At 53.6% G+C, this 12,126-nt stretch overlaps 1 protein-coding gene across 1 annotated transcript in view; it reads right to left on the bottom strand.

Moving 5' to 3' along the window:
• Positions 1-4,135: 4,135 nt before the first annotated feature.
• Positions 4,136-12,126, bottom strand: part of SEC14L5 (SEC14 like lipid binding 5) — a 36,808-nt gene continuing 28,817 nt past the window's right edge. Inside the window, exons 11-16 of the mRNA XM_082644061.1 lie at positions 11,725-11,896; positions 10,260-10,394; positions 9,353-9,487; positions 8,668-8,895; positions 7,138-7,316; positions 4,136-4,849 (exon numbers count right to left, since the gene is read on the bottom strand). Of these exons, the coding sequence (XP_082500187.1) occupies positions 4,744-4,849; positions 7,138-7,316; positions 8,668-8,895; positions 9,353-9,487; positions 10,260-10,394; positions 11,725-11,896 (955 nt within the window). The 3' untranslated portion in view covers positions 4,136-4,743. The remainder of the gene's footprint in view (positions 4,850-7,137; positions 7,317-8,667; positions 8,896-9,352; positions 9,488-10,259; positions 10,395-11,724; positions 11,897-12,126) is intronic.

Raw genomic sequence — 12,126 nt, forward strand, 5'->3', positions numbered from 1 at the left:
GGGGTGGCCACAGCTGAACACACAGCTCTGGTCTGCGTGGTGTCATCCTCCAGGAGGCTGGCTTAGGCTTGGGATGAATGTGGAGATGGGGATCCAGGGAGAAATGTGAAGCCTCTTGAAGCTTCACCCCTTGATGAAAAGCTGCAAAGGAAGAGGAATGCAGGAGGCTGACTGAACCCATCACTGCAGCTGAGCTACTGTAACACGGGTCTAGTTTCACTTTAGAAAGGAAGTATTTGGTTCAGAGAAGTGAAATGTCACAGGCCAGCTCCCAGCCTCCAAGTTCCTGCAGGGATGCATCTGTGGGTCTGTATGTCTTTGTCTCCCCTGGAGACAGGGCGTGGAGAGCTGCCGTGCCAGCCTGCGACATTCCCTACAGGGAACAGGATGTTTGGGTCCTACAGTAGGTGCCACAGGCCAGGGTCTGTCGGTGTCCTGGGGCACATCTCATCAAGCACCTATTGGACCCATCAGCCCACAGCCCACAATACCCACCACCAAGCCACCAAAAGTTCTCCCTTCTCACTCAGCCCCCGTCCTGAGTTTGTGACCAGGTTGGAGGAAGGAGGGGAATGGTTTTCACAGCATGTCCAGGAACTTGACTGCCACTTGTCCAAAGATCCAGGAAAATGCTGCAGGTTTTTATTCCTCACAGAAATATAAACAACCAAGTTCACGTGTTCCTCCAGGGACCTTGTGTTTCATCTCCACCTGGAAGTTTAGTTTTGTATTTTGGTTTTATTTACTTTTTTTTTTTTTTGCGGTACGCAGGCCTCTCACTGTTGTGGCCTCTCCCATTGCGGAGCACAGGCTCCGGACGCACAGGCTCAGCGGCCATGGCTCACGGGCCCAGCCGCTCCGCGGCACGCGGGATCCTCCCGGACCGGGGCACGAACCCGTGTCCCCTGCATCGGCAGGCAGACTCTCAACCACTGCGCCACCAGGGAAGCCCTCTACTGTTTTAAGCTACAACTTTGTGGTAATTTGGTACGGCAGCCCTAGGAAACTAATACACTATATTTGTGCTTTATATGTTAAAAACATGATTTTTTTGTGCCACCCTCTTCCCTCCAAGAACCAGTCTGCAACCCCTTGAGGGTGATGTCACCCCTGTTGAACATGCTCTTGAGTCTTTTAAACAACAGCTGAGTAATTCTTGAACAAACCCAGGGAAACCTTCAGGGTTCTAGGAGGTAGACAACAGAGGTATATCCAAATCTAAAATGTTTAATGCTTCTGGTTGGAGCAAACGATCAGGTGAACAAGAAACATCGTGTTTTCCTGGCTGAAACCGACTGTGTGATCGGTTCATTTTACAGGAGGAGAAATTCCAGACGCAGGGTAGGAAAAAAAGTCTCAACCCGTGGGGAGAACATTCTGTAGCTTGTTGAGGGAAACACCACTTGGAATGATGCTCTTACAGATGAGTGGATGTGCCCAGAGAACACAAGCAGTTTCTAAAAAGGGAAAGTCAGAAGTAACTAGTATCCTAATCTCCCACTTTTCTCCAGATGCACAGTGTGTAAAACAGTGACGGGTGTCCTCACAGGAAGTCTGGAGTCTTTGGATGAGAAGCATTAAATAATCAGAATAACCACTGACTTTTATCAGGAGCTTTCCATGTGCCAGGCTGAGGACTTCACAGCCACTCTTGTTTCATCCCACTACAACCCAGTGAATGAGGTAGGCACTGCTATCCCTATTTTACAGATGAGGATATTTAGGCAAAGAGAGGTTAAGTCACCTGCTGGAGGTCACACAGCTAGTGAAAGGATGGCTGGGGTTTGAACCCCACTTTGTGGAGATTTTACGACCCAGGCTCCTAAACCCAGTGCCTGGGCAGGTCCTATTGCTAATGGGCCATTTCTGTCCTGGCCACAATAGGTTAATGAACAAGATGGAGAAAGAAACCAAGCCAAGGAGCTTCCAGCCCTGAGGTCTGGGGAAATTTAGAAGCCAAGAGCTTGGCAGCGCTCCCTTGGATTTTTAACCCCAAGCCTCGCAAAGGTAAGAAGAGTGGCTACTGATTGATGATGCTCCAACATGGGCCCCAGAGACCTCCAGCACAGAAGAACAATAGCAGATGCCACTGTGGTCACCTGCTGCTCCTGTGGCCCAGCTCCCTTTGTCCGTTGGGTGACTGGCCCTCCCCTACTCCACTGTTGCTTCTGGAGGGAATGTCGATCACAGGACTCCCAGCCTCTTGGCCAGTATGTCCACAAGAGTGAGCACGTGACTTGCCCAGGGCCAGTCAGAGCCTTCTCTGCGATTTGAGATGGGAAGAGTCTCTTTCTGGCTTAGAGATGAGAGCCCTGTGATTGTAGGCTAGGGGCTGCTGGCAGCCACCTTCCCCTGCAGGTGGAGGAGAGGACAGGCCAGCATGCAAAGTGATGCAGAACCAAGAGGCCTGGGTGAGGCTGAGGATCAGCACACGAGCCTGAGGACACTGGGCTCCTGGATGCAGCCGTACCTGGAGCAAGCAAGCACCACCCTCGGCCATCCCAGTTACAGGAGCCAGGGAATTCCCTTTGTTGCTTAAACCTGTTTGAGCTGGGGCTTTCCCGAGGGAGGGAGGAGAGCAAGCTCTCAAAAAGAGAGGGCTGAGGCTCCTGCTGCTAAGTCTGGACAGCTGATAGCCGACCTTCCTCTCTGGAATCAGCAGATCCAGGTTCCCACTTGTCAAAAGCCACTTATAACCTCAAGTGAAGGAAAGGCTTCTCCGTCCTTCACTGGGGGCTAGTCCTAGACACTAAGTGTGCGGGGAGTGCCAGGGCAGCTTACCCCAAAATGCTTCTAGTTTGTAGAGACAAGCTAGAAATTCACCTAAAGATAGTTGAAAATATCGCAGATTGCTCCCAGCGATAAACGCCTGGTGACATGGGAGCAATTAGTTTTAAGAATGTCTCCAGTCTTCCTCCCTCTCTCTCTCCCTCATGCATGTACACATACACCTTAATGCAGGATGTGGAGTTTGGGATTTTGTTCCTATATCTGAGAAGTGAACTGAAAACCTTAAAGGTGGGCAAGGCTCCCTCTCTGCAGGGAGAAGGGGGTCTCTGAGGACAGCTCCTTCCCCTACTCCAGGTATGGGGTTGAGGGTGGCATGCAAGTAGGTCCTTGCCCTGTCATGTCGAGCTTGCATGGAGGTGACATCCCCTTAGTTGTGAACTCACCCCTTGGGCAAGGCCCAGCGACTCTGGGTGTCAGCCAGAGACGACCCCAACTGTAAGCAAAGCTGTGAGATGAGAGTAATGCTGAGTCTCTCGCCCCAGACTGTGGAGCTATTTCAGTGAAGTCCCTCCCAGGCAGATAATGCAAGTGAGTGATGTGGGCTAGGGGTGGGTTGATAGAGAGGGGTGGGGACTGGGGTGGCCCCATCCAGGGGCACAGCTGTGTTGTCTTTTTTTTTTTTTTTTTGTGGTACGCGGGCCTCTCACTGTTGTGGCCTCTCCGTTGCGGAGCACAGGCTCCGGACGCGCAGGCTCGGCGGCCATGGCTCACGGGCCCAGCCGCTCCGCGGCATGTGGGATCTTCCCGGACCAGGGCACGAACCTGCGTCCCCTGCATCAGCAGGCGGACTCTCAACTACTGCGCCAGCAGGGAAGCCCAGCTGTGTTGTCTTTACACAGCAATAGTGGCTCTGTTTGGCCAACACTCCTATATGCTTAAGTGAAGCTGTAAATCCTGATTTCGGTGTGAAATGCCCCAATTTTTAAACCTTTTGTTTAGGCAAAAAACAAAAACACTAAAAGCAGGCCAGATCAGACTGCAGGCTGCCAATGGTGACCTCTGACCTGTTGCCTTTTTGCGGGGCCCAGGAAATGAAAGGAGAAATGTCCTCAGACCCCCGAGGAGACCCACGCCCCTCCCATGCAGGAACTCGGGGAAAGTCTTTCAATACTGGAGCTGGTTCTGGGGGTCAGATTTGCCCCAGGGCAGCTGCAACAAAGTCATAGCCCCCACCCCACAGGGGAGTCCTGATGACACATTGAGAGCCTGGATCCAGCCTTACCTGAAGCAAGTCCTCCTACACTGGCCAGTTACATGCACCCATGGATGGTCACCCTTTTTTGTTTAAGCCACTGGGAGGTGACTTACAACCAAAAAAGTTACAATTAAACAGATTTCCAGGAGAGAAAGGGAACTCCAGAGAGTATAAAGATAGCCAGAGCCGCTTTATCACTGCCTGGAACTCAGCAGAAAAGCTGGGCCTTCCCACCCTCTTCAAGTCAGGGGTGGTCAGGGTTAGGCCTGCCCAGTCATGTGCTGGCAAAATGAATTTCAGGTCCAGGGTAGGTGGCTCCCCCACAAAATGGAGCCTGTAACTCATATAACTGCTCACCAGCATATCCTGGGACCCAGGGCATAGCTACGGGTTTAGATGCTATGGTGAACACCCAACATTCCTGCTTATGGGGGGAACCCCAATAGTCTTAGGAGGCCCCTGAGAAGGAGGCCACCCCAGGGAAGCAGAGCCAGAGGTGACCGGGGGTGGGGGGCACTGAGCCTGATGACATCCCTGAGCCCCGAGACCTGAACGTGGTTAGCCCACCCCTTGGCTTTTTGTACACGAAGCCCCATCGGAGATGATTCTGTTCTCACCACTTCAAGAGCCCACGGGGCTCCAGCCAACCCGACTTTGGCTATGTCCAGATCCAGGGCTGCAGCCCACATGGTCCCAGCCCTCGTGGATACTTGTGGATGTGGGAGGCGAGCAGGCTGCCCCGCAGGGCTCAGTCCTGACTATCTGGAGACCAGGGAGCTGCTGTGGGACTGGCTGGAGGAGGAGGTGGTGGCGCTGAGCTGGGAGAAGCGGCTGGTGCAGGATTCCAGGCTGGACATGGAGCCCCTGGGGAGGAAGCACACACACGTTGCCTTCTGGTGGTGACACAGCCCTGGGTGCAAATGAGGCCCCAGGGCCCTTTCCACAAGGCTGGTAACCGCCCCAGGCACAGAGGGCAAGTGCAGAGGGAAAAGCAAGTGAAGCTGTGATGAGAAACGAAGCCCAGCCCATTTCCCTGGCACCCTCTTCCCCCCAAGAAGAGCCCAGCCTTCCACCTACCATTCAGGGGCTTCCCTGACCCGGGGGCCTAGCATGGCCCAGAGGGGACCCCGTTATCTCCAGCCTCCCCTCTCTGCCTCCTTTTAGCTCCTCTGACACCTGCCTCCCATCTTGGGGCCTTGTGTGTCTGCACCTGCTGCCAGAAGCCTTTTTCTCCTGCCCAATTTGTCCAGTCAAATCCCACTCCAGACTACGGAGCAGCACTGTCCAGGAGACCTTTCTGCTATGACAAATAACAGATGTCCCATATCTGCGCCGTCCAACACGGCTGCCATTGGCCACGTGGGGCTGCTGGGCATTCTACATGTGGCTAGTGTGACCAGGAACCAAACTTTTAATTTTATTTAGTTCTAATCGCTATGTTTAAATTGTTACCTTTGGCTAGGAGCTACCGGGTTGGAGAGTGCAGCCTTAGGGCCCAGCTACTCAAAGTGTGGTCCGGGGACCAGCAGCACCAGCGTCTCCTGGAGCTTGTCAGAGCCGCAGACTCTCCGGCCCGCCCCAGAGCTACACAATCAGAGTCTGCATTTTGACGAGCCCTCCAGGTGATCGTGTGCACAATGCCTAGATCTCAACTCCAATGTCACTTCCCAGACACCTCCCCCACACCCCCGCACCCCTGCCCACCCTGTGCCGGGCCTGGTCTTGGGCTCTGACAGCGCCCTATGTTAAGGCTTCTAGCACCTCCTGGAGTGTGACCTTGAGCAAAGACCCCAGGCTGGAATAACTTCATGGCATCTATCGGTGCTCAGGTGTGGATACATGGTCTCCTGCTCCATGATGGCAGACACTATCTGTCTGGTCCCCCCAGGGCCACCGGTTGCCCACTGAGAGCAGCCTTGAACTGCTTCTCTCCTGACACTATTGAAGGTCAGGGCAGCAAGGTTCCCCCACACTGACCAGACAAGACAGGCTGGCAAGCAGCATCCAGCCCACCCCTCAGCCTCCACCTGCCCTTCCGAAGGCAGCAGCCCCCAGATGCAGGTGTCTGTGTGTCTGAGTCCCCCTGCACCTCAGTCTCTCTCTCCCACACTGAGCCCCGATGGCCAGAACAGGCTGCTTCCCAAAGAGAATCACCACCCTCTTGACACCCTGTGGGGTCTCCCTTTGGAGTAAAGATGCTGGCCCAGCATCTCTTTTCTTTTTTTGGGGGGTGTGCTTACGGCTTGTGGGATCTTAGTTCCTCGACCAAGGATTGAACCCACGTCCTCGGCAGTGAAAGCGCGGAGTCCTAACCACTGGACCGCCAGGGAATTCCCAGGCCCAGCATTTCCTGTGCCAGCTGCATGTGCCCCTAGGATCCCTGGAGCTCTGCTTTGGATATGGGTCCAGACTCAATACCCTCTTGGAGCCTCAAGTTTACTCATTGGTAAACCATTTAAAGCATCATTTTTAGAAGGAAACTACACAGATATATCACGAAGCAGGATGCAAAATCACACTTGTTTTTAAAAGATAAAACACAAGGTATGGCAGAAACCACTATTGGGTGCTTACTGTACGCTCAGGTGAAGGGCAGGCTTCCGCCAACCATCTCATCCTCAGGACAACCCCATGACGTAGGGGCTCCTATTTAACAGTTGGGGCTCAGAGAACTAAAGTGACTTGCCTGAGGTCACAGAGCAACCAGGAAGTGCTAGAGGTCTTAACCACTACACATCCCTGTCTCTCTGACAGCAACACTTGGGGAGAGTTGTCTGTGAGGCATTATTCTAGAATGTTCTAGAGCAGTCCAAACCCAGTTTTATGGAATTCTAGGAGTGAGGGGAGGTACAAATAGGAGGGCTCAGGCTCCCCTTCTCCCCCCACCAATCAATCTGGTATGTTAGGCTTCTGTCCATGGTTTCATTTGAAGGGAAGGCTCTGCAGCTGAGGCTGAAGCAGCATAGTGATCTGATCGCTCACGAAAAGGTGCTGAGCCACTGGCAAGTTTAACAACACCCATGCCAGGGCCCCACCCCTGGAGAAGCTTGAGGGCAAGTAGAGGAGGTGAATCCAGCATCCCTAGCCCAGAAGAAAGTGGCCTCAGGCATGCTGTGGGCCTGGTCTGGAGGGGAGTCCGGGGCCCCTCGTACCTGAAGTCCTCAGACGCCAGCACCTCGTAGTAGTAGAGGAGTTTGCACCTGGGGCCAGGGCTGTGCAGGGCCATCAGGACATCCTCCACGCCGGGGAGGCCACAGGCCATGTGGCCAGGGGCCATGTGCATTTGCCACTGGAGCAGATAGACGCCAGGCCACTGGGTCACGTGGGAGCCCTGAAACACAGCAGCCACACGCCTGAGGCCCTGGTCCACCAGGGGACAGGAGACCCTTTCTAAACCAGTCCACCAGCAAATCCTTCCTTTTGGGGTGTCCCAAAGCCACCTTTGCTTCCCCTCTGCTGTTACCCCCTATCCCTGGCAGCTGAGAGCCTTCCTCTTAATCGGGATGGGGGGTGGGGGTCGAGGCCTAGGGGGTGCGGCTATAGGACAACAGAGGTGTGGTTTGGTTAAACACCTGGATTTTGTTGAGCTCTTGTCCTGCTGAGTGGGATTTGCAAATTGAGGAGACCTGAAAAGGGAGCTTAAATGTGCTTAGAGTTTGTTGAGGGCAGAGGGACAGCAAGAAAGGAGGGTGTTAGTTTTTATAAGAAGAGCAACTTTGAAAAAGGGCTGCGGTGTTCGGTGGGACCCTGGGGCGGGGGTGCTGGTGTATGATGTGACAGCTGTCTGCTCAATTCCCTTAGGAGACCTCCAGTAAGATCTGCACTGCTCGCCAGTGCGTGCGTGCCTGCATGTGTGTTTGAGGCCGGTGATGTTTGACCTGCAAGCACTGGCCTCATGGAGAATGTGGGGGTCAGCAGGGGTGGCTCATGTTCTGGTGACATGTCCGAGTGCTGTTCCCAGACCTACAGTTTCTCTGTTGCCTGGATTCTGAAAACTTGACTGTGCATAAGGAATCACGGTGAGGTGAGGGATACAGACACCAGGCCCCACGCCCAGAGGTTCTGAGCCGGCCCTCCTGCCGTGGGCCCCAGCACCCTGCATCTTTGACAAGAGTCTCGGAATTCTGAGGATGGGGCCCTGCCAGAATCTGTCTTTCCCCGCAGCTGTCCCGCAGGGTCTCTGAGACTGGAGACCAGGTCCAGTTTGTCCATTGCTGTATCCCCAGAACCCAGCACACAGTGGACACTCAGTCCTGAGTGATGAATGAATAAATGAACGAAAAAACAGAACCTGGGGACTTCCCTGGTGGCGCAGTGGTTAAGAATCCACATGCCAATGCAGGGGACACGGGCTCGATCCCTGTTCCGAGAAGATCCCACATGCCTCGGAGCAACTAAGCCCGTGCTCCACAACTACTGAGCCTGCACTCTAGAGCCTGCGAGCCACAGCTAATGAAGCCCACGTGCTCTAGAGCCTGCACACTGCAACTACTGAAGCCCACGCACTCTAGGGCCCGTGCTCCGTAACAAGAGAAGCCACCGCAATGAGAAGCCCGCGCACCGCAACGAAGGAGTAAGCCCCCGCTCGCCGCAAGTAGAGACAAGCCGCGCACAGCAACGAAGACCCAACATGGGCAAAAAAATAAATACATTAAAAAAAAAAAAAAGAAAAGAAACAGAACCTGGATGCTCTCCCCTTCCCGGCAGATGAGGGGGGCCTCCACACGGTTGTAATCTGCACCCAGGGCCCAGCCTTTGTCTGTCAGCTGCCCGCCAGCCCTGGCCCCAGGCTCCCGGGGGCCCGGCTTGGGCGCCTGCTTGGTGTGGTACAGACTGAACATCACGTCCCCTTGCAGGATGTCAAAGTCCCAGGTGATGACTGACTCCCTCTCCAGAATCTCCACTGCGACCTACGTGGGGACAGGTGACAGGTGAGGTCTGAACGTCCAGCTTGGCGGGGGCTGGGGTGGGGAAGTCGGCTGCAGGGATGTGGGTGCCCACCCCGGTCTCCATTCCCTCAGCCTCAACCCCAAGTCCAAGAACTGCTCTGGACAGACCCACCTCTGTCTGAAATGCCTGGGAGGATCCACCCTGAAGCAGGGTGACCCCCAGCCAATGGCTGGCTGATGTGAGGGTACAAAGGCTGGCCCCCTGCCATGCTCTCCTCACGGATCAGGCTGGGCTAGACCGTGGCTCAAACCAGCTGTTGGCTTAGCTTCTGCCCCCGCCCTCCTTATAGGTTTCTCCTGAGCCCTCATCCTCTACAAATCACTGGCACAAGAACCCTCGTCTCAGACTCCACTTCGGGGTCCCTGACCTATGACGACATCCAGCCCAGCAGGCCCTCCCAGGCCGGGACCCCGGCACCTCATGGGGGGCCGCACGGAGCACACTGGCCGACTGGTAGGTGTCTCTCCACTGCTGCAGCTGGCCTTTGTTCTCCTGATCCTCTTCTGTCAGATAGAGGGACTTGGGGACCAGCCCTCCTTCAGGGACGTCACACTGGGGGACAAAGACACCAGAGACAGTCAGGGCCCAGCCAGGCCTGGCTGACCCACAGAAAGGTGCTCTGTGACCCCTGAAACCACCCTTATAACATGCATACATATCCTGACAATTGGGGAGACCTGGGTAAGCTTGGCAAAATTCCTAGGAAACATCTTTCTTTACCCTGAAATCATGAAAGCTTGCTGTTTGAGATTTCTGTTGGAGAAAGGAAAAGGCCTGCCCTCCCACCGTCATGAGATAGGGTCACCCCTGCCTATCATCTCACCCCCCAGGGCAGGCAATAAAAGTGGTCTGGGGGGAAAAAGGGGGTCTGGGGCCACCTCCCCTGGAAACAGTTTCCTGATCATCCCTTGCCATGAGGCTGTGGGTTGGGGATAAGTCCCTCTGGGTACACCAGCTTCGGGGTTCAGGCCGCTGGGACATTTGAGTCCCCTCCCCTTGCAGCAGAGTGTGCAAAGCCAGCAGCTAAACTCTAACTGCTGCCTAGCAGCGTCCTGGATGGGAATACAGAGGGGTAAGCCTTTGCCTGTCCTGGTCTCTGAGCTTTCGGGAAACTTCTGTTTCGCTCCCTATGTTTGAAAGAACCAAGGTCAGGCCCCTCCTTCAGAGAGGACAAGCTCTGCCCCAAAGAGCCAGCAAGGCCCTCCCCAGGTCAGAGCACACACAAAGGGCCTGCCCTCCTCCCGCCTCCTCCATCCACAGCCCTGCCTCTCCGAGGCCACAGCCCCTCCCCGTGCTGTAAGCGCAGGGCCCACTAGGGCCTCACCAGGCACTCTCCCCCGAGGAAGTCGGGGATCACTTCTTTGTCCAGGTAGTCGACAAGGCCTCCGGGACCCTGATAATTGCTGCCACTGTAGATGAGGAACTTCTGCCTGGTGTTCTCATTGATGAAGGGGCTGATCTGAGAGGGGGAGATGGGGGAAGACGGAATGTTGTTTTTTTTCTAATTGAAGTGTAATTCACAGAACATAGAGTTAACCATTTTAAAGTGAACAATTCGATGGCTTTTAGTTCATTCACTATGTTGGGCAACCATCACCTTGAATTCCAAGACATTTTCTTCCCCCCAGAAAGAAACCTCAGACCTGTTAGCAGTCACTCCCCTTTCCTTTCCCCTCAGCCCCTGGAAACCACCAATACGCTTTTTTTTTTTTTTTTTTTGCCTATTCTGGAGATTTCATAGAAATAGGATGACACAACATGTGGCCTTTTGTGACTGGCTTCTTTCACTGAGTGTCATGTTTTCAAGGTTCAACCACGTTGTAGCGTGAGTCAGAAATCCCTTTTCACCTAGAGATTGTCATACTGAGTGAAGTAAGTCAGAGGGAAAGACAAATATATCACTTGTATGTGGAATCTAAAAATGTGGTACAAATGAACTTATTTACAAAACAGAAACAGAGTCACAGATGTAGAAAGCAAACTTATGGTTACCAAGCGGGAAATGGGGGGGGATAAATTGGGAGATTGGGATTGACATATACACACTACTATATATAAACTAGATAACTAGTAAGGACCTACTGTATAGCACAGGGAACTCTACTCAATACTCTGTAATGACCTATATGGGAAAAGAATCTTAAAAAGAATGGATATATGTATATGTGTAACTGATTCACTTTGCTGTACAGCAGAAACTAACACAACATCATAAACCAACTATACTCCAAAACATTAATCTAAAAAATAAAAATGAAATAAAATGCATGTAGATTCACAGCAATACTGCGCAAATAACTGACAAGGATCCATCTCAAACACCAGGATGCGTGTTTGTAGCTGAGCTCTGTTATCACTGCTGCTGCTTCTTGGCAGATTGTCACATGGCCATTGGAGGAACTGCTAATGGGGACGGGGCTTCCTTTTTGGGGTGATGAAAATGTCCTAGAACTAGCTGGTGGTGATGGTTGCACAACTCTATGAGTATACTAAAAACCACTGAATTCTGTACTTTAAAAGGGTGAACTTTTTGTTTTTGGGGTTTTTTTGGCTGTGCCACGTAGCTTACAGAACCTCAGTTACCCGACCAGGGACTGAACCCGGGTCATGGCAGTGAAAGCCCGGAATCCTAACCACTAGTCCACCAGGGAACTCCCAAAAGGGTGAACTTTATAGGAAATGAAGTATATCTCAATAAAGCTGGTAATTAGAGGAAACAATGCAGGATAATTGGGCAGAGCAGCTCACAGAGGGACCCCCTCCCATCTCAGGCTCCTGCTCTTTCTTACCAGCGTCCAGAGCACAGGGAAGACGCGGGGGGCTCGAACGATGAGCAGCCGGCCCAGGGTCTCAGGATAATTGTCCTCCACCACCTCGATCATGCGCAGCAAGGCCTTTATCCCCGGCCGCCACAGGTGCCTCAGGCTGAGACCCTCCAGGTCCACCAGGCAGGTCCAGGAGCTGCGGCAAAGATGCCCCCTCACTCCACCTCGCTCAGCCACCTCCCAGGGCCCCCAACACCATCCTCAGGGACCTGGGGGCCCACAGACAGGGATGGAGGGAGAGGCTCAGTAAGGCAGCGCTGGGAGCAGAAGGGGCAGGGACCACAGGGCACTCTTGTGGACCCTGCCACCGTGGGGAGGCCACGTGGCATAGAGGTTCTGAGTGTGCACACCGAGGCTAAGCACCCA

The sequence above is a fragment of the Mesoplodon mirus genome (assembly GCF_964341445.2).
Source record: "Mesoplodon mirus genome assembly, chromosome: 15".
NCBI lineage: Eukaryota > Metazoa > Chordata > Mammalia > Artiodactyla > Ziphiidae > Mesoplodon > Mesoplodon mirus.